This window comes from Mesocricetus auratus, unplaced genomic scaffold (assembly GCF_017639785.1).
Source record: "Mesocricetus auratus isolate SY011 unplaced genomic scaffold, BCM_Maur_2.0 Super-Scaffold_100018, whole genome shotgun sequence".
Taxonomy (NCBI): Eukaryota; Metazoa; Chordata; class Mammalia; order Rodentia; family Cricetidae; genus Mesocricetus; species Mesocricetus auratus.
In genome coordinates, this window is record NW_024429199.1 from 34884364 (window position 1) to 34907423 (window position 23060).

The window sequence follows — 23060 nt, forward strand, 5'->3', positions numbered from 1 at the left end:
TCAGCCTTCCCTCATCTCCCTCCCTGCTACTCTCTCCATCCTCAGATAACTACTACATCTGAATTTCTGTGCAATCACATGATTTGACATCCTGCACCTCTATGCCTGGATTTCCCATCTTCAGTTTCATCTATGTGGCAAGGGACAGGATTTACTATTTTTATGGATTAATAATATTCCATTGTCTGTATGTACCTTATTTCAGTAGTGCTACAAAAGACAAGGTAATGCAGGTGTTTCTTTGATTTCCTTACACACACACACACACACACACACCCTTAGTAGGAAGATGGTGAGATCACTGTCAGTTCTGTTTTTAAGCTGTGGAGGAGCAGTGTTGTTTTCTGTAACAACTGTAGCTTACTTTACCAGTGGACTGTCAGGGTTTTCTTTTCTCTCCACCATGACCTGCACTGCTTCCTTCGTCTTCATGGTGGTCTCAGAAATTTCACTCTTACATGTAGGCACCTGTTAGGCTAATATAAAGTAGCCTGGCATCATCCTGGTTAACTCTGGCGTGTGTGTGTGTGTGTGTGTGTGTGTGTGTGTGTGTGTGTGTGTGTGTGTGGTGTGAGTGAGTACGCTAGCACTGTATTGTGTACACACTGAGTACACTCTGAAGTCAATAAGTCTGAATGCTTCATTTGTTTTTTGTTGAGATTGGTTTGTATATCCTGGGTCCCTTGTATTTACAGAGGAATTTAGGTTCATCAGGTTATCAGTTTCTTTCAGACAACAGTTGGAATTCTGTAGAGGTGGTATCCCTTCTGTTATAGTATAACTCATCTGTTTAATGAATATGAAATGTCTCCATTTATTTATGTTTTCATTTAGCAAGATTTCATAGTCTTTAGTATGTAAGCACTGCTTTTGTTTGGGAGAATTTATTTATAGTCATTTTATTCTTTGTTATGTTAACATAAATAGAATACTGTGCAGGGAACCTGGGGTCTTATATGTACTAGACAACCAGGCCTGTTAATGTGCTGTACTGTGCCAATCCTTGAACTTACTTTAATTTTACTCTCAGATTGTATTATTTGTTGCCAGTGTCAAGAAGGGTATTTACTTTTTAAAAATATATTGATATAGTATATGTATAAATGGTTGTATTTGTGGAACAACACAGTCCTGATATACTTGTTTATTAGTTCTAGGAGGGTTTTTGGTGAATGGTTATGAATTTTTAACATGTATAGAGATAAGTTTTCATCTCTTTCTTTTTAGACTATTCTACTTTATTATTATTATTATCATCATCATCTTCATCAGTAGTAGTGGTGGTAGCAGCCACCTTCCCCTGGGTAGAACATTCGAGACCATATTGAAGGCATAGAGTCCTTCCCCATTACATATGATGCTCACTGTGAGATTTAATGACAGTTCCTCTCTAATGCAGTGTTGAGTGCTTAGTTGTGAAAGTAGACTGGATACTTTCACCCATCCTATGCCATTGAACTGGTCCTGTGGTTTCTTTCCTTTAATAGGCAGTGGTAGCTAATTTCATTAATCCAATCTTGTGAAGACAGGGTGTCATTTCTGCCCTCTCCCTCTGTGCTGGGCCTTGAACCCAGTGCTTCTGGCTACTGCACTCAGATGTGCACTTAGTACACACTAGCTCTGCAGTGCCATATCCCAGGCATTCTTACTTCCCTTTTCCAATCCTGCTCTTTTCAACTATCTCTAGAGAAAAAGTGTTTGCTCATTCTTTTAGATGTTTGTGAGGAATTTGTCTCAAAATTACAAATAGATAGGCTATAGAATTCCAAGTTTCTGTGTAAGTTGCTGTCCTACATTGTTCTTTTAATATTCACTGTAACCTCATGAGCTAACATAAAAATGAACCTAGGATTTTGTCCTTTTGATTGGCATATTGTTTTATATCTGTATTTCCCTGATCTACATTACTGTGATGAGGAATTACTTAGAAAAGGTCTATTTACTTCACAGTTTTCTAGTTCAAGATCAGCTGGCTTTGGAAAGTTCTGCTTTCATTTTCCAATGTTGGCTATAACATTATTTATATTTATAGCCATGGGTCATCAAGAGCATCAGCATAGGATGGTGTTTCACACATGAAAAGTAGTACAGTAACAAGACAGAAATGTCCGTTTGAATGTTTAGGAATGTTAGGGAAAGTTGATCTGATCAGCATAAGAGAAATGTGCATTATACAACAGGGATGCTACTACTTAAATGTTCTCAGGGAGGCAGAATATCAGGTGGCCTAGGTTCTAGTTAGGACTAGTTTCATTAACAACCATGTGACCTTACTTTACCTCTCAACTTTGTCCTCACTAGTTGGGAAATAACACCTACCTTGCCTACCTCACAGGGATATTGTGAGGGTTTAGCTCATGTGTGTGTGTGTGTGTGTGTGTGAGAGAGAGAGAGAGAGAGAGAGAGAGAGAGAGAGAGAGAGAGAGAGAGAGAGAGAGAGAGAGAAAGTTCTCAAGATTGTAAAAGCTATATAAGTAAATATTAATGTATTTGTTCCAAGGTTATTAATAAAAAATTAACTTAAAAACAGATCAGTTGGCTTCATTTGTGGGGACAGTGGGTTGCAGTGTCAGGGAGTGGGTGACTAAGCCAGCCACACTCTTACCTGATGAGCCAGGAAGAAGAGGACTAAAAGGCCAGGGTCCCACAGTCTCTTTCAAGAACTTTATCAATGACCCAAGAACTTAGCCCTCAGCCCGACCACTGACCATTGTCACGTTCTCCTATAGCACTTTAGCATAGGGTTTGGGAAGATACTCAGTTCCAAGCTTTAGGACCAACAAATTGACCTATCATATTTACTTGCTACTAAAAGTTATGTGACCCAGCTCTATTGTATTAGACCACTCTGACATTATTAAATATTCATAGGTGAAATATGGACTGTTTGCTTCTTCTGTGTTCATTCTTCAATTTTAAGGTGACTTACAATAAAGTAGGGATTGACATTTACAAATGCAAATTAACCTTACTATACCCATCTGTATAATAATGCTTGTTGACTTACACTGTAAGTTCTGTAAATGTCTTGAATCAAGTCTCAGTTTCTTTGCCATCTTGCTTTGTGTCTCTGGGAAAATTACTTAAACTTGTACTTGAATTTTCCTGATTTATAAAAGTAGTTGAATTTTGTGAGGTGATCAGCATAATGCTTATTGTGTACTAAGTGTTCCACATATCTCAATTGGGAGGATAATGAACTAAGTTATCTCTAAATTCCCCCTCTGTCTCTCCCTTTCGAACCACCCACCCAATCACAGCAACAAAGAAGTCATTTAGGCAGTGAACTTCAGGCTTATTTTGGAATGGATATGCAGTACAATAAGAAAAATATGTTGGCAGCTATGATTTTTGTGGTGTGTGTGTGTGTGTGTGTGTATTCTCATGTGGATGTGTGTGTGTGTGCTGAGTGTGTGCCATTAAACACTTAATGTTGATGTTGGCTGTCTTTCCCCATCATTCTCCACTTTATTTATTAAGGTAAGGCCTTGAAGAACCTGGAGCTCCCTGATTTGAGTTAGTCTAGGTAGTCACCTTGCCCTATGGGTACCATGTCTGCTGCATTCCAAGTGTCAGGGTTATAGACAGCCACCACATGTCTCCAGCTTCTGTAAGGGTTGGGAGAGCCAAATTCTGGTCCTCACATGTATCCTACAGTGTTTTATGTTGGAGCCATCTCGCCAGCCCTCCTGATCTTTTATTCCATCCATCAGTCCGTATAGCTTACTGGACTGTGAGTGTGGGTCAGCGGTACATAGAATGACCTGTATAGAATGTATTCAAGACCTACATTCCATACTGAGCAATACCAAAAGGTTAAGATTTCACTAACTCTGGTTTTCGTGTCTATTTATCAATCTTATATACTACTTCCTTTTTGTTCCTCATTTATTTCTACTTTGATTATTTTTTTGTATGTGTATTCTTTACTTTTTTTCCCTTTAAAAGACTGTTGCATATTTGATCTTTGCTTTCTACAGCCCCTCTTGTGGATGAGCAGAGTGGGGCAAACTATACATGGAGTGTCTGACTGATGCTGGCCCTTAAGTAAAGTAATTGATTTGCTTCAGTGGCTAGTTAGGTAGGCATCCTAGGTATTGGCAGGCAAACAGCCGAACAACTGAGTGCAGAGTGGTACCCGAGTTAGGAAATCTGTATCCTTTTCAACAGAATGCACTGGAATTCAGAGTGACAAGGCAGAATAACACCGAGGAAAACATTTATCATTAGTTAGCTTTGTTCCATAATTAATTAATATGTCAGAGTACAGAGTAACCAATGAACATTTCTCCCTTGAACAAGTATATTAACAGAATCATTCAATGTATAGTCTTTTCATTTTTAATTTGAATTTCAGATATTTTGTGCCTCCATCTAGTTTGAATGTACCCATGAGACGTGGAAATATTTTGTCAAGTAGATGATTGTGAGAAAGCTGGATAATTTTGTAGTAAGAATGCTCTTTCAGAAATGCCAACATTAGGGAGCATGCATGAATAGTCACTGGTATGAAACAATGTGGGTAGTTGCGTCTGTGACTTGCTATTTTATGTCTAATGTACTCTAGACTGATGTTTTGATTTGGTGTAATTTTTTTGTCCACTTTAGCAGTTTTAGCTAATGTAACAAATAAATACATTAAGTAACATAAAGGCTATTATTGGATGAGTCCATGTGTGTTGTAGTCCTCACTGCATTTCTGCACTCTGCTCTGCAAAGGCATTATGTGCATCTGTGGATTAGGAAGTTGAGAGATAGAATGAATAATTCTTTGAAGGTCATAGTGAGGATGATAGAGCTGGCATATGTCCTGACGTGGAAGTAGAAATCTTAATTCTCATTGTGCCTCAGATGTTCTTGTGGTCCTAAAGTAAATTAACTAGCTAACCACTCTACCCACCCACACATTTCCTTTGGCAGACTGGGCTTACTATATTTGCAGTAGGGTAGGCACTCTTACATACTACCAGGGTCCGAATTACTTGATCTAAATTGTATGTTCTTCTCATGCTGTATTTCGTGATCATTCCTCTCCCTCCTCTCTGTCTCTCTCTCACACACACACCATATCCATTCTTTAAAATGTAAGCTTTTTGTTATTTACTCTGATACCTCCCTATCCACCCTCTGTCCATAGGGCCATGCTGATGGACCCTCTGAGGTTGGCTACAGACAAAGGGAAAGGAATGAAAATAGGAACTCTGGGAGGGATGACTTCTTACACTGTGTACAAAGATGTTCTAAGGCATAGTGATTACAGTTTGATAGTTATGTCAAGAGTTTGTATTTATTACCTGTAGGTGACTGTATTAGTTTTTACAGGGAAGTTTTGTATAGGACTGTCTGTAGCACAAGAATAGAAGCTTTCTTGACCTTGATGCAACTGACTTCTGGATTTAAGGAGTTTTCTATGACAAACTACTAATTGACACCCAAGATAAAGACAGTTCTCAAGGCTAGGAGGCTACCTCTGTGTCTGCTCCAATGAGGGAGAGCTTCTTTTATATTCTTTGCTTCTAGTAGTCAGTTTTTTTTAGTTTTGTTTATTTTTAAGTCTGTTTTTGTCTATCATAGTTTATATTCTTATAAAGTATTTCTCCATAGTATAAATTGTTAAAATCTGAATTACACAACAGGTTTGTTTAAAAAAATTGAAAGTGTCTACTTTAAGTAGATTTACCAAAGCTAGTCTTTCTAGTTTTCCATCTTGTCCACTGTAGATGATTGAAAAACAAAAATAAGAATTTTTGGTGTATATATTATAGGAGACTGAAGCCCAGAGTTTTATGCAAACTTGGCAAGCTTGTAACACAAGCTACATCCTTAGCCTTTGGATTTCGAAAGTCAAGTCTCCAGCTGATGTCAACTTTGGACTCTTCATGCCTCTGCCTGCTGAGTGCTGAGATTACAGGTGTGCATCACCACATCAACTTGTAAGCCTCCCAGGGCTGCATTTGTGTCTCATTGTTAGTGTCTTTTACAGTTCCGCAGGGCAAGGCTGGTGTGGAAATCTTATAGTTGGATAGCTATGGCTGCGTTTCACTCATGAAAAACAACTCTGAGCTCCAGGTAACAGGCCTAAGCTCAAAGAGCATGTCTTTGCCTAATATCAAAAGACCAGTGGTAGTTCAGTGGTAGATCATTAGTTTTTCATGAGGGAGACCCGGAGATTGATGCATAGCAAGAAAAGAAAGGTATACAAAATAGAGTGTAACTTACGTTGCATTTGCTTTTGCATTAAGCAGAACTTCACGGCATGCTTTGCTAGAATACAAAGTGGTCTCTACATTCAAATGATGGTTTTTACACAGAGGGCTAGAGTTTATTAAAACTCACCAAATGATTTAAACTTCTCTTTTTACTTTTATTAGCTACTAGAAATAGAATAGCAGTGTGTTAAAATTACATTCTTATCTGAAGTTAATGAAAGTATAATGCATATAACAGTACCTCACAGAAGATTCTGGAAATGTGAGTTTTTTGTTATGTTTTGCTCTTAGTGTTCTAAGAGAATAGGGCTAGGGATATAACCTAGTAGAACATGTACTTCCCATGCATAAAATCCAGGTTCATCCGAGCACTGGGAAAAGGAAGTAGGAAGTGAGAAGAGGACAAATGAAGACCATGGAGCCAGGATGGATATCCGGGTTGTATTCTCCTAGTCTCTCGTATACACAGATGACACGTTAATTAACTTTTGTGCTTCATTTTCCTTGTCTGTCTACTTTAAACAGGGAATAATAATGTATTCTTCCTGGATTATGGCATCTAAATAAATTATATGACATTTACAGTAATACCCAACACATAATTAATTAGTTCATGTATACTTTTACATAAGCAAAGTCTTAAAGTCTCCATCCACACTAATCAAAAAGCATTGGGACACTGATTGTTATTTTCATGTTGCATCAAGCAGCATGGTTATAGAGTCAGTTCTTGATTATATTTTTTTGTTTCAACATGACACTATGGCATTAAAAAATGACAGAATAAAAGGATATTTCAAAATCGGAGAAAAATCAGTACTCTGGAGATCACCTACCATTTTCCTCTTGTTACTTTAAGAGGAACAAAACAGTTTGGGTCAAAGTAAGGTTATATTAACCTTAAACTATCTTGTTTTTGTTTATTGCTGATTTTAATGCCTTATGCTTTTTTCTCCCTTTCTTTTTTTTTTTTTTGGAGGAGCTGTTTTCCTGGTTATTTTAAAACTACAATCTATAAGACTTTGTGACTATAAAAAAGAAAAAATAAAGCCCTGATTTGTCTCAGTCTCATTAAGTGCCCTGAACTGAATATCAGGTCGTCAGAATATTTACTAGTTAGATAATCTAAAAGTTTCTTTTAAAAATACCCACGCTAAAACTTCCTTAATGGGACCGATGGCAGCTTTGGTCGCCCGGGAGTGGAGTGTTATTGCCAGCATGAGAGTGGAGCAGCACTAATCCAACTCCAGTTCCTGATTAACGAGGTGAGTGACTGTGTTTGTCCCTCCTGCTCAGAGCCCAAAGTAGAACATGTCTACGTCTTTCTCAGATTGCTTGCGTGTAGTCCTCTCTAAGTATTTGAATAAACATGTAGTTTCTCGTGGTCATAGGTAGTCCTAACTCATTTTAAGATGCCACCACAGATAGTCACCCAATATGTTTTCTTGGAATAATGTTGCAAGTAGAATAGTGTGAGTACATGTTTTTGATACCCGATGGTGTATTTTAACTATTGTTTCCAGGATTTGGATAGTTACAAAGCATCACAGAGTCTGTATTGAGATAATGTTCAATACAGAGCTCATTATTGGTAAGAGACTGTGTTTTAACAGAGTGCTTCAGAATATACCCATGGAAGTTGCTTATTGGTTTTGTTTTCGAGAATGGAGTGTGAAAGGAGCTAGAGAAAATACCATAGGAAACGGCTTGCAGGGAGACTGTTTGGGAAAGGCTCCACTTTCTTTATATCGGAAGACTGTCTCTAGACATTCCCTAAGGAGTAAGTCCCAAAGGATGTGTGAGAAAGATGGGCCAGTGAGATGGACAGAGGCATCTTAATATATTTAGACATGTTACTAAATCAGCCCCTTAGTCTGAAATTGTTATCCCTCTATGTATCACTGTCTTCTCTGGGACTTTCATAGAAACACACTTGCAGAGGTCCTTGTTCTGTAAATTCTGACTTGTTAGGCCTGGGCAAGACTGAGCCACCTGCAAAGTGCTCGGGCTACTCACTTTCTTAGTTGTGAATGATCATATAAACTAGCAGGGTGTTGTAATGTGACCAGTCATTCAGGGTTTTCCATCTTGTTCAGAGTTGAATAGTGTCGTTATTCTGTTATAATCTAAATAAAGGACTTCTATTACTGTTTATCATACATAAATAAAATGTGGTCACTTTATCTTATTTTTTCTTTTTAGTAAAGAAAGTAACTATACTAATGACCAAATGATTTGGGGTCTGACATCTAATAATTTTAGAGATTTTTTAGCCCTCACACCAGATCCTCAATATACTTTTGAATTATAAGGTGTTAAAATTACTGAAGAGTTAAAACACTAGTAGATACACACAGACACACACACACACACACAGACACACACAGACACACATGCACACACACACAGACACACACACACAGACACACACAGACACACACACACAGACACACACACACACACACAGACACACACACACAGACACACACACACACAGACACACACACACACACACACACACACACAATACTCTTCTACATCTGCTATTGAATTTGGGTGAGGCAAATATTTCCTAAAACTATAATTTGTTGACAAAAAGTTTTCAAATTGAAACTATTTTGGCAGCTTTGTGGAAACACTGTTGTAAAATTGTTACATATAAACTACATTGTGATATATATATGTATAAGATACATTTTATTTTCAAGGGAGCCCTCGTGAGTGCCTTGGCTGATGACACCTTACACTTGTGGAATTTACGTCAGAAAAGGCCTGCCATACTACATTCACTTAAATTTTGCAGAGAAAGGTAAGGATGCTGTTTTCATATAAATAGAACATTTGCTATTCTGTTGTGATGCACTTTTTTGAACAATATTCTTTTGGGGTGTGTTATACTTAAGAAGTAATTTCAATGTCACAGGATAGCGATGACAGCAGAGTTCTTCCTTCCTGAGAAGAATTGTATAAATTATTCTTTTTTTTTAAAGTCGTTACAGTATAGGTATAAAGGTGAAAAAATCTCTTTGTAGCTCCTATTTTTCTTTTTCATAAGAAAAGACTTTGCATCCATCTTTCTTAAGCTGTTTCACTAACTACATACCTGAAAGGTTATCTTATATCAGCACCTTTACATGTCTCGGTCATTTCACTGTCATATTGCATGGGAGTGTCAGAGTATGTTCAGTAAATCTTCATCATGTCCTTACAGCAGTCTCAGCATTTATAGGATTTTCAGAGTGTTGTTCATCATGATTTATTGTACTGTGCCATCACAATATATGTATATATTTGCATATGTAAATATTTCTAAAAGATACATTTATAGAAGTAGAACAGCTGGTCTAAAAATTTCTCATAAGATTTGTGAACTTTAGGCATCAACTGAAGAGATCTTCATCCCAATTTTATTAAAGACTGTCCTCCAAATATTTTCATACAACTCTTAAGTTTTCATCATTATGCTTTATCTTTGATTCATACGGAACTTACTTTTGGCATGAAATATGAATTGGTATGTAATCTACAGAGTCTATGAGACTGTTTCTAGATTGTGTATGTGTGTGTACGTGTGGTAGTAATAGTAGTAGTTGGCATTTAAGATAAAGTCACTTCTTTTCTCCTAGGAAGATGAGTGTCTTGATGAGTGTTGTATTTGCCTGTCAGATTGTATATACAGGTCAGTCTTTTACTCTGGGTGTCTGCCCCCAATAGCCTTCCATACTAGGGCAAGGCAAGCTAAAGTGGCCTCTGAAAATACAACATCTCATAGTGCCACCAGTGTGAGGTATAAGTGCATTAAGTGAGTGGGAATACAGAGCACACATAGGGAGAGGTCAGTGACTCTTTGTTGTCCACATCTGACTGGGGAGATAAAACACATCACTTATGCCAGTTCAGTCATGCTTGCTTCAAGAAGGCGAGAAGTGAAGAGACGCTGTAGCAAAGTCTTAGGGAAAACAAAGAAACAAAAAGTAAAGGTTCAGTTATATTCTACCTCCTGAGTATCAGTCTAACCTCTTGACTTCTGCACAGAGTTCTTTAGTCTGTTTGTCAATGGGATCTCAGGGAAGCTCTATGTCAGGTTCCATGTCATAGAATATACATCAGGTGGACATTTGGTTCTAGTACTTACTCTCTCATGAGTGCCATGGTGAATCTAGCAGGATGGCGTTTGGCAGTGTTGACAGACGGCTTTCAGTGTTACAGGTAGGAGGAGTACTGCTGGTTTCTAGTGGGTAAATGTTAGAGATTCTACTGTCCCTGCTACAGTGCATAAGATGGTACCCACAACAAAGAGTCATATAGTCCAAAATATCAGGAGAATCAAAAGCAAGAAACCCTGAATTGCAGCAAGTCAAAATGATGACATATGATAATAGTAGTGATGTAGAAGTTCTTGTAAACTACTGTTCGTTAGAGAGAGCTTACCAGGAGCAAGAATTCTAGCAGAAGGGTATCTCTGATACCTCATTTGTCAGTGACATGCCCATGTTTTCAATTGGTCAGAGGAGTATGGCGGTACATTGTCCAGGCTCACAAGCATGTTCAGTGTGGGATACCTATTAAATACTCTTAATGAAATAACTAAACATCAAGGGATCCAGTGGTAAGAACTGATGGTAATCAAATATGGAGGTTGTTTGCATGACAGTTTTGATATAGAGTTCTTGTGTACTTGGCCAGTCCAGTCCTAGAATGCTGCCCCATAGATGCAGGCTCTGTGATATTGTAGAAATTAGGAGGTGGAACCTAACGGGGAAAGGTAGGTCATTAGGTGTGGAGTTTTATTATATTATCCCTTACCTCTTGTTGCTTGCTCTGCTTCCTATTCCACACGAAGTAAAGAACTTCCTCTGTCACATGCTCCTTCAGCCATCATGTTCTATCCAAGCTCATGGGGCCAACCTTCTGTGAACTGAACCTTTGAAACTGTGAGCACAAATGAGTCTGTCCTCCCTTAATTTGTTTTAATCAGGTACTTTGGTCATAGCAATGAAAGTTAGCTAACACTGAGTTTCCAAAAAATTGTGGTAGACATTGATGAGGAATGGCAAGCCAGTCTAAGATGTATTGGCAGATAAAAGTCCCTTGGTGAGAAGTGCACATATTGGCAATTTTCAGTAAATGAAGCCTGGTGTGTGTTGTCTACTCCTCCCCTGCCCGTGACTGGGCACTGTTATGTAAGGCACAGCTTGGCAGCTTGCACAGTTGTATTCTACAGTTGTAAAACTGACAACTGAAGTGAACTGAGGGAATTCCCAATTCTAGACCTGTAAGATGGTTATCCATGTAACTCCCAGAGGCTGATTAAGCCTGTTCAAAGTTCAGATCCCCCAAAGTGTCTAGGAGGCAGAAGTAAATGAGACATTGAGGCAGAACTGAACATTTTTGAATACATCCTTTGAAAGATTCCCTATGATGGCTTTGGACAGCTGGAGAGATAGAACCTAACTAGCAGTGGGCCCTGGTCTTCACAGACAGACCTTGTCTGGTACCCAGTCCTCATGTGGCTGCCAGGTGAGAGGTACTGCACCAGGAGTCTAGTTTCCCTCAGCAGCTGGCTCTGACAGGGAGAGTGGGATAAAGGGTTTGCCTTGCTATGAGGATGCCCACTCCAACAGCCTGTTTCCCCTGAATGCTTGGCACTCAGATATTCTATGATACTCTGAAGATTTCTATCCAAGTAGCTTTCCCTGAATGGGGAGAGGCAAAAAGGGGGCAAAATCTGCAATGCTGTGCCTATCCTTCCATCTTTCATTTGTAGGAATCTCTTTTTCTTTGCTAAGTGTTTTATATTTGATGTTTAGATTCTGTGTCACACAGGGTGTAGCGGTAGTGACAAATACTCTCAAGTCTCAGTGACTCTCTTCAGCATTGTATTTTGCTACTCTGTGCATCCTCTGTGGACTTGTTGGGAATGCTGCTCCTTATTGTCCTCTTCTCCCCGGAATCTCTGAGGAGCAGTCAGTCTGTACAATATTGTCAGTTCCCGAAGCTAAAGGGAAAGAGCATGCTAACACCATTGACCCTTGAGGAAGTCCTACCTTGAAGTGATACTCACCTCTTGTACTCTTACTTCAAGGGCCAGAGCATATCATGTGACTAGCCCTAACTTGAGTGGTAGACCCAGCAAAAGAGAAATATGCAGCAGTGGGTGGTGGTGACCACACTGCAGCGGTGGGTGATGACGACCATGCTGCTTACTTGAACAATTGGCATTGATTATACTTCTGAGAATAGGAGCCCAGTTTGCTCTCATTCCAGTATGAATTTGAGTTAACTCAGTTAAATTACTATTCTTTCTTTCTGAAACGAAGGTAGGAAAAATATGAAAAATGCACTAAATACTATTTGTAAGATTCTTTAGATTTTTTACCCTAAGCCTGTATGTTTTGTGCATTGTTTTGTCTTCAGTAATACATTATATTTTAGTGAAAATTTCTGTATATATAATAGAAATTCTATATAATAAGTAAAATTATTTTCATAATATGCATTTTTATTATAGTTCATTTAATTTTTGAATTATAGTATATAAGAGTACCACTTTTTCAGAAATTTAGCTTACAGTTAATGTTAAACATGCAGTTTTGCACAAATCCTTAACACGAATATGTTTTGGTAGGTTGTGTTTTGGTGGTGTTTAAGAAAAAATAAAACAGGTCGTTGAGTGTCAAGTCTTGGCTTACCTCTACAGACTTGAAAATTACTTGGTTGCTTTGTGTGATGTTTTTTAATTTACAGAAAAATGTCCTTTAAGTCTCATTGTATTTGCTGTTTGATTACTCTTAAATGCTGTGTTTTTGTTTTTTTCCAATTTTCCCATTCACTCTGAGGATAGTTGTAGAACATAAATTTTAGTACTGACTGCTGAGCAGGTATTTGGGGTAATAAACAAGAAGGACATGGATCTTACTTTTAAGATATCGGTCAAGGCTAAGAAGACTGATTAAATTTCCCAGATGCCCAATTAAATGTCACTTATTCATACTGAGTGAATAAATATGCACTTCAGTTTTCAGAGAATGACTTTTTGATATTGTGTATGGAGAACTTCAGGAATGTTCTGGCTGAGCAATCACCTGATTACCCACAGGCGACTGAAACACCAGAACTGCATTTCCCTACTGTTCCTAGGGTGGTTTCTTCTAAAGACGTAGCTTGTGGATGGGCAGCTGGCTGTCTTCTCCCTGTCTTCCATGGTTTCCCTAGTTTCTTATGAGAACACCAGCCACACAGGATTGGGGCTGATACTGTGACATCTTCTCGGTGACATCTTCCAAACATGTCACATTCTTCTCTGTTATGGAACAGGGATGGCTAGGACTTTAGCATATAATGGAGGCTGAATGATCATAAACGAAAAGTAGTTTGCAGCTAACCAGAGTTCAGGGTAGAAGTGAACACTGCAATGAAAAAGTACACATATTTTCAAAATTCAGAGAAAAGACTCAAGTTTTTTTTTCTATAATTAGTATGTCATTTCTTATGCTGTCACCAAGTTCAGAGCCCATTGGAGAGTAATCTGCCATGAACTTTTTAACACAGGAATTCATTTGCCAGTAGTGTGAGCCAGAGCATCAAAAGTAATCGGTAAAGTGATATGTATTTATTAGGGAGTGCTTTGGTGTGGTTTTTAGTGCTCTGACCCCTGTTACAAATTGAACTGTATCTCCCAAAATAGTGTTCAAGTTCTCACCTCCAAATATGACCTTATTTAGAATTAGGGTATTTCCAATGAAACTAATCTAACTGATGTCCTTATAAGAGAAAAAGAACACACTCACGCATGTATGCACGCACACGCACAACCCCAGGGAGGACGAGGAGAATGAATATCACATAATGACATTTGAGATGATAACAGATTGGAGTGATGAATCTTTAATTCAAGGAATAAAGGATAGCTGGCAATTCCAGAAACTAAAGAGAGGGGTAAGGTCGGGATGCAAAACCTGCCCCAGAGCCCTCAGAACCCTGTTGACATCTGGTTGTCTTTCTGTAGCTTTCAGAGCTACAGAGAAGAAATCTGCTTGTGTGAGTTTACTGTGCCAGTCCTAGAAACGAACATGTTTCTGTTGTTCTTGCTCGGTATTGATAACCTTGTCATGCACCATTGAGTTTATTCATGCAGAGGAGAAGTTCTTGGCTTGATAGAAACTGAGAATTTGATAAGCAAAATTCTATTTGGCACTTGCAGAATATGTTCCACTTGGCTTACACTTGGATATTTTTCTTTTTGAAGGACATTTAATTAGGAAGGAGTCATGGATTAATAAGCAGATACAACGACCTCCTCCTCCTCCGTTTAACTAACTCATCACTATGAATTACAATGAGTGTTATTCTCAACAGTGCTATTTTTCTGATGAGTTTTGAAATAACAATATAAAAAATGAAAACTAAGAATCTAATTAAATATGTAGACTCCCTATTCAGGGCTAAAGTTGTCTCAGATTCTTATTGTTTATGAAACTGTTTCATATGAATGGTATTTATCCTCAGGAAATCAAGAAAATTCCTCACTGAAATGTTATAGGGAGGACTTTTCCTCCTCATATGTCCAAATAGTTGTAAGGTGATATATTTCTTCAAATGCGTTTTTATGTGACTGTTTCATTTAATTATAGATGCATATTTTTAACTTAAAGATTAATCATTTTACAGTATAAAATTATTTTGGTTTAACTATCACGGAAGAGTCAGTGATATTTAATAAAAATCTAACAAGAAAACAACTGTTTGGCAGGTGGAGGCACACACTCCTATAGCAGCCCACTGGTAGGGAATGAGCATTCCTGGTGTGCAGCACACAATGGCTGTTTCCCTTGCGTCATTTTCTAGTGGCATAAATAAATCACATAGCAACAAAAGTTCTCTTACCAATTTATATCTTTATTTTCCCATAATATTGCTGATTTACAAGGCTTATAATTTTTTCAGCAGGCACATGAACATCACACAACTAGGAGCTGGAAAAGTACCATTGGCCACAAGCCAACCTATAACTGTCTAACAAAGATTTTGAATTAATTTTCTGCATACATTAAACAGGAAGGAAAGTAATTCAATATTGAACTAAAATTCAGAATTATAACCTCTCTCATAGTTGTTTCCAGTTTTTAGTTTTTTAGAAGCACATGGTGTCATGTAGCTCAGGCTGGCCTTGAAGTCCCTGATTCTCTTGCCTCTGCCTCACACGTGATGAACTCAGGTGTGTACCACCACATCCCAGATAAAATGCTTTTCTTTGAAAGAAGTTTAATGAAAAGGGTACAGCGTTAGAAAGGAAAGATTTGACTGGGTGATACTCAGGGCTATAAAATGAGAGTGTGAACACTGTGCTCAGTACTGCTCTGAAGCTGTATGGATGCTGTCTCCTGCTCTGCACCTAACCCTGAGCCACACAAAGACCAACAAGTCATTTTAGAACCTGGGTGTACTTTGACAACATTTTAAGGAATCAAAGAAAAAGAGTCACCATCTGATGAGTTTGACACTGTAGAAGAAAAGATAAGAAAGTGTTGGATAACTTCTGAGATGAGGTATCTGTCATAGCTGAAACTTCGGACTAGTCAGAGAGACTAGTCAGTGAGTGTAGTAGCCTTTCAGGAAATTAACATAAAAGGTTAGGTAAAAGGAGGGGCCATGTAACAAAACATAAATACAAGACTAGGTTCATGTCTTTTATTCAGTAGAATAAGTCCTGTAGATACATAAAAACAAAAGAATGAATGAATGAACACTCTCCCTTATGAAATGCTTAGACAGTGGTTGGTAAAAGAAATTGTGTAGTTTATTATATTCATACCATGGACAGACTGACTCTTGCATAATATGGCTGGCAGGAGGGATAGACAGTAAGGGTACTGCTTCAGATTTGGGAATTTAAAACATTTAATAAAATAATTGTTCTGGAGAGATGGCTTAGAGGTTAAGAGCACTGACTGCTCTTCCAGAGGTACTGAGTTCAATTCCCAGCAACCACATGGTGGCTCACAACCATCTACAATTCAATCTGGTGCCCTCTTCTCGAATGTAGGCAGAATACTGTATATGTAATAAATAAATAAATCTTTTTTAAAAATATGTGATCCTTTTCACTTATTTTTTAAAGAAAATAATTTGTCATCAGGAAAATACTAACTAAAACCACAGTCACGTTCAGAAAGTGCAGGGAAACTGAATTTCTCATGACCTGCTGGTAAGAACACAGTGTTCCAGCCAATCTGGAGAAGCTGTGGTGGTCGTGATAACCATGGGCTCCATGAGGGGTCCACTCCTAAGTATGACAAAGACAGAGGCAGGGGCTAGCATGGGACTTATGTGTCTGCCAGACATCACATACCTGTCTTTTATTATTTAAACAACTTTCATCTAAGTGAGGTATGACTAAATTCCCAGTTTAGTTCACCTTCAAATAAGGAGATTATCCCCACTGGCCCTGACTTAATTCGTTGAGTCTTTTAAATGGTCCTAGAGTCTTCCTGATACACAAAACTTAAGAGTCTAAGATGGATTCAGTAGGAGGACCTTGTTTTATGTTGGCCTTGAAGATGGAGTGCCCAGTAACCTGCATTTCAGGCTTCAGCGTTCAGAGGTTCCAGATGCAGGGTCCAGATACCTGTTCATCAGTAACTGAAATAGTGACGGAGTTTGAATTCACTGAGTTTATAGTGATTTGTTATACAACAGTAAAACTTACTGCATGTTTTAGAATCTGAATACGGTGTCTCTTAGCAAGGGGGCTGTGTTCTAAAAATGAATCATCCTATGGTTTCATTTTGCAAGCATCTGTTAGTACTTTACCTTGTGAGAAACAGAGGTACCAATGGCAGAGTAAGACAACGATTCCTCCTAAGTCAAGCTTACTGACAAAGTGGGTTTAGAGGATTGGGTTACAGGAGCTTGGGTGAAGGGATTCCAGAATGTGGGTGATAGCAAAACAGCTTTATCATAGAAAAGTCTCATCCCAGGATGGATGGCCAGCTTCTGAAAGTTGCATGGATGGAATCCTGCGTACAGTTGACCTCCTCCCTCTTGTGTTCCCCAGCATCACTCCAAAACACTTGCAGCTGAGGCTGAATCCTGTGCAGGGTAGAGAGAGGCTGGGAGGGAGGGAGGGAATGAAGGGAAGGGAAGGGTTGTAATTCTTGGTGAGGATTATAGGCTACATCTGTAAGTCCCTGGTTTGGAAAATTACTGCGTTCTCATTTCCAGGTGGTAGCAGCCATACTCTGTCTAGAGAAAAAGATTTAACAACAGCATGGTAGAATGAATCTAAATGAATTTAGGACCACTATGACATCACTAGTAAATAGCCTTGTATTGTACATATGCTTGTTGTCTGACTAAACATAGCAAAGTGGTTTTTGAATGCATCAGTGGGTAGAGTGGATAGGGTTTAAATTCTGAGGAACGGGAGGGAAAAGCCTACAGTTGCCTACAAAAGGCTATTTGAAGTACTCCAGCACAGCTGTCTGTTGGTTGTCAGTGGTACTCAGAGTGAGAAACTTGATAGTGGAACCTGGGAAAGTGCTTCCTCTTTACATGGGCAGAAAGCTTCGGAGAATTGTCTCCATCAGAATGAGTGCATGATTAGCATGTATTTTTAGTTGGTATTTCCCAGGATGATGTTGAAGGTGTGACTTGGTATTTTTCCCTTGCTTTTTTATGATAAAATGCAAGTAGAGAGTGCTAAATTGAAGGAAACAAATAAGAGGAACCAGAACTTGAATAGAATTCTCACTTCAGTGGAGGTGGCAAAGGAGAGAATTCTTTTGAAAATGTAGCCTAGAGAAAAATAGAATTTTCTACACAGAATGTCTCAGAATTTCCCCACAAAGGTTCCTTTAAGAAATAAAAGGCAATCCCACTGCTCTCAACCAGACTGAAGGCCTATGTAAAGTTTAAAATCTCATCCTCATGTCTTAGAGAGAGCCTAGGTGGTCACTCTTGGAAGATTGTGGGACTTGTGTGCAATGGAGACCTGGTGACATTCATTTAATTTATTAGTGAGAAAACACTACTAGCTCGGACTAGAAGAGAGGGCAGGGTGACAGGAGGCCCTGGCTGCACAGCAACAGACATGTGCTGCCTTCTCTTTCCTGGTTCTCCATCTTGGAGGTTTTCTTCTCAGGTTTAGGATCCAGCATCTGTGGGGATCAGAGGCTTGTACCTATTGTATTGAGTGCTCATGTTCTCTTTTGTGCTTACCTTGTTTCTTCCTTATTTCATTTTACCTTGTTTTCATTGATACAGTTTGTTAAACTTTGTTCTGTTTAGGTGTCTAAAATAAGCAGCCCATGCATCATTAGTTTCCAGTTACCTTAGACTTGATACTTTAGTACCAGTTCTCATTTTTGTTTCCCCAGCTGAAGTTAAGATTAATCAATGTGAAAAAAAAAGGACACTTGAAGGCAGTAGGCTGAGTCTGTGATTAGGTGAATGACATAGAGGTGTCCTTTGAAACAGTTCCTGGGGAAACAATAGTAAAAACAGAACCTTGGAGGGAAAGGTATGGTCAGGTGTAACTGAAGGAAACACAGAGCTAAAATAAGCTTACATTGAAAGAGCTACTTAATAATTCTTGCAGAATTAGTCAAATTTAAAAACGACACATTAACAGCCAGGCAAGGCTAGAGGAGGAGCTCAGGAAGCCCTGCCCTCACTGCTGAACTATAGTCTATCAGTAGATCAGGGAGAAGAGGAGTGATTGTCTCCAGTTGTGTTCCCCTAGTGATAGTCTCAAGCCAGTACTCACAGAGGTAGCCCAAAGTCAGCTGAAAATTGAGTTGCATTGCAGTCAGAAGCTTAATGGGGGATAATACTCTTGTTCACTGTAACTATTTGTTATTCATATTGGTTTAATTAAATGCTGATTGGCCAGTAGCCAGGCTGGAGGTATAGGTGGGGCGACCAGACTAGGAGAATTCTGGGAAGAGGAAGATAGAGTTGGAGTCCCCAGCCAGATGCAGAGGAAGCAAGATGAGAATGCCTTACTGAGAAAAGGTACCAAGCCACATGGCTGACCATAGATAAGAATTGTGCATTAATTTAAGTTGTAACAGCTAGATAGTAATAAGCCTGAGCTATAGGCCAAACAGTTTATGTGTGTTTATTTGGGATTAAAGGCTGCAGGACCCTGTGGGACAGGAACTTCCATTCACAAAAGCTTAAAGTTTTTCACTATTCCAAAACTTACATAGCAAAAGAAAAATCTAGGATACCCACGGTAGTATAATTTTGAAGAATAAGTAGAAGGTGGTAGTACTTGTTTTACTAGGAACCCCTGCTAGAAATTAGGAACAATAATTTCCAAGAAACAACAAATAGACTGAAAGCCAGATATGAGTCTAGAAGTACATGTGTGAAGAGACATACATGTTAAGTGACAGTGTAGCCTGCACTACATGTATGAGACACTGACTGGAAAGCAAAAAACAAAGCAAAGTGATGGTTCAGCTGGTACAAGGGCCCTGCCATAGAAGACCAGAATTTGATCTCCAGAACAATGGTAAAGGAGAGTACTGATTCTGGAAAGTTGTGCCCAGAACTGCACATGTGTACCATGGTTCAGACATACCTATAAGTATACCACACACACACACACACACACACACACACACACACACACACACACACACATAAATATTTTTTTAATTAGAAAAAAAACCTGAGCTCTCTCCCAACCTCAAATCTTTCACGTCTTGCTTATTTTGGAAAAATGATGCATATTGCAGTTGTTTATAAAGCTTACTGGGAATACCAAATTTGGGGGAAGGAGAAACAAAAACCAACTTTAATATAGCAAGTTTGTGTAAGTGCATAAGTAGAGGCTTGTGTGTGTGTGTGTGTGTGGCTTAAAAGTTAAATATCTGTAATGCACCTATGCATACACAGTGGATAATGTAGCCAGATTTGAAACATATTCTTCCTTCAAAACCATTCTCTCTTGATCATGCCTTAGTGTTTACTGTAAGGCACTATGTTTGACACATAAGTTAAATTAGCACAATTAAATATTAATCTCAATGAATAAATGAATCTGATTATTTCATTGTCAGTTTTGCCTTTTCTAATTATAAATATAATTATTTTACATTTGCCTTTTAAAATTATATATGTATATAATGATTATATATAATAAATATATGAATTACATCATAAGTAACCATCTGATACAGTCAGGGAAATGTATCAGATACTCTTCTAATTTCCTTTCTGTCTGTTTTCTCTTGCAGGGTTACATTTTGCCATCTGCCTTTCCAGAGTAAGTGGCTCTATGTAGGCACTGAACGAGGTAATATACATATTGTCAATGTGGAGTCCTTCACACTCTCAGGCTATGTCATTATGTGGAATAAAGCCATTGAACTGTAAGTCTGAGCATCTACTCTATATCTTAAAGTATTGAGTATCAGTATCTTATAGCTCTATGTTAGTGAATCCCTGTGGGATTGATATGTCAGGCATTCCTGATATTATATATAGATCTTTGGTGTTTTTATTTTTTTGTAAGTATTATCTGATTGTCGTGACATTGACATATTTAAAGCTTTTTATTTCACATATTTATAAATGTATACTATTTTCATCTGTGTATAAACTGTTACATTGGATAGTTGCAATGTAGTAGTTATTCTTGCTAGGTTGAAACCATTCATTTTTTTCTTTTATCTTCTAATTCATTATTTTCTTTAACCTTCTAATTATTTTACTTTTATATTTTCTAATAGTCATGCAGTGTAAATATTTTTTAAAATTAGTATATCTCCAAGACTGACAAAAAACAGGTTGAACTGTGGTGCCAAGAATCTCTTGTGCTAATTTTCACTTCCTGAAAGTTTTTTTTTATATCATCACGTTTTGTAAGTTTTAATTTAAAGATTTAAATATGAGGATAAAGCTGTTGGCAAGGCTCTTTTTAAGTATATTCCACACTTTTACTCTTTTGACAGAGAAAAATTTTGTGACATATCTCAGACGACGTTTTGGTTTAGCCAGAGTAGTGTGCTTACAGCTGGTTTTCCTTTCTGTGGCCAGGATGTTGCTACCGTTCTTTATAGGCATGAGTTTTCAGTTTGTTCTTTTAGTTGATCATGACATCTAGTGGGTAGCCGTGGTCTAAGTATTCACAGTTCTGAAGTGGTGCAGTGTCCCAGCCTCCAGCATTCACAAACAGGGATATAGTTTTTTCAAATGCATGGGCATCATTCAAGTTATATTTTTACCTATATAGCCTCTCTTTCTCTGGTATTGCTATAAGCACCATTAATTTCTGTGTTTTCAAAATAAAAATAAAATGTATTTTTCCCTACTTCTGACTTGAACCAGAATTGGTTGGGATATCCCATCTGACACCTAGCATTAAATGTTGCATTGTTTTAAAATAGTAACTTTACAACAAAAAGAGATTTTCTGTGCTAAAATAAATGTTTGACTAAATGGAAGATTTTCCTATATAGAAAGTGCAGTTATCAAATTTTTTGACTTACAACATATGATTGTCACCATTTTTCTTAGATTGGCAACTTAACTATTGTTTTCATAAATTAATGTTTTTCATTGTGATGAATACTGAAACTTTTAATTAAGTAAAAATCCTTTTTTTTTTCCAGGTCATCTAAATCTCACCCAGGTCCTGTTGTCCATATAAGTGATAATCCCATGGATGAGGGGAAGGTAGAATTTTTTCTAATCAAACATTTGTTAATTAATCTTTTAAATATGCAAACTGTCCTAGGACTGCACTGTTGACGAAAAGTTGAGATTGGACCAAGGTTTGTATATTGAATGATGTAACGACTTGTTATTCTTTATGAAGAACCAGTTGAAGAATTAGAATGATTTCTAATTAAAAGAGTTAGAAAGCCTAAAGCATAAATAGAATTTAACAAATATAAGGTATTCATTTGTATTCGAATGACTCAGAATATTTTACCTCATTTTTCTGATAACGTGGGGAGGTTTTTTTGGTGGGTGGGGGAAGGTGGTTGGGATTCTTAATTTAGTTAGGAGCTTTATAGTCCTTTCATATATAACATTATCTTAGAGTAGTCTCTATAGGTCAGCTTTTCCTTAAAGTTTTCTTCATAAATAAATCCGATGAATAATATAGAGACATTTTTGTTATGTCTTAAAAATCTCGTTTAATTATTTTTTAACTCATGCAGTCTGTATCTATCGTTAGCCTGAGTTAGTCAGTACATTTAAAAATAATAAAATTTCCTTTTCTGTGAATTTCTGTTTTCTTACTTATATGAATCATCTTTCATGTAGTTTCATTTAATAATGGCACTTTCGTACCTGTGCCATTTTAGGATGTTGAATACGTTCCAGAAAGTTTGTCAGGAATCAATGATGTAAAATTTTATCTTATGAAGGGATTTGACTCCAGTGTTTTCTTCTCTCGGTCAGTGAGAAAGGGCGAGCCTATGAAATTTTTTTTTTTACCACTGTTTTCAGTTTGCCATTGAACACAGCAGCATACCTGGACTGTTTGGAGTTGGCTTATGGCCATGGAATGATATGATTGGAAGGAAACTTTACATAAAGCAATGTCAGTCGCCTGGTTTTTGTTTTATTTTTCTTTTATACAAGATGCCTGTCTAAAAGCCAAGCCTCTGGCTGGAAAGCCAAATGAATTAACAATGTTCCCTTCACATGGAGTTACTCACTGAGTCATTATAACCCATTATGAGGTCTATCACAGTTGATGACAACCCGACACACTCTTGTTACTTTTTCTTCATTGATTACAATTTTTATATATTTTAATCGTTTCCTAAGCCCCAGCTCCTCTCTACCTCCCTCCCCACCAACTTTTTGCATTCTCTCTCTCTCTCT

General features: G+C 37.8%; 1 protein-coding gene across 7 annotated transcripts in view; it reads left to right on the forward strand.

Moving 5' to 3' along the window:
* Positions 1-23060, forward strand: part of Stxbp5 (syntaxin binding protein 5) — a 126865-nt gene that overhangs the window by 24971 nt on the left and 78834 nt on the right. For all 7 annotated transcript variants that reach the window (XM_040728423.1, XM_040728422.1, XM_040728424.1 and 4 more), the window contains exons 3-6: positions 7393-7474; positions 8918-9018; positions 20456-20590; positions 21833-21896. In XM_040728423.1, the coding sequence (XP_040584357.1) occupies positions 7393-7474; positions 8918-9018; positions 20456-20590; positions 21833-21896 (382 nt within the window). The remainder of the gene's footprint in view (positions 1-7392; positions 7475-8917; positions 9019-20455; positions 20591-21832; positions 21897-23060) is intronic.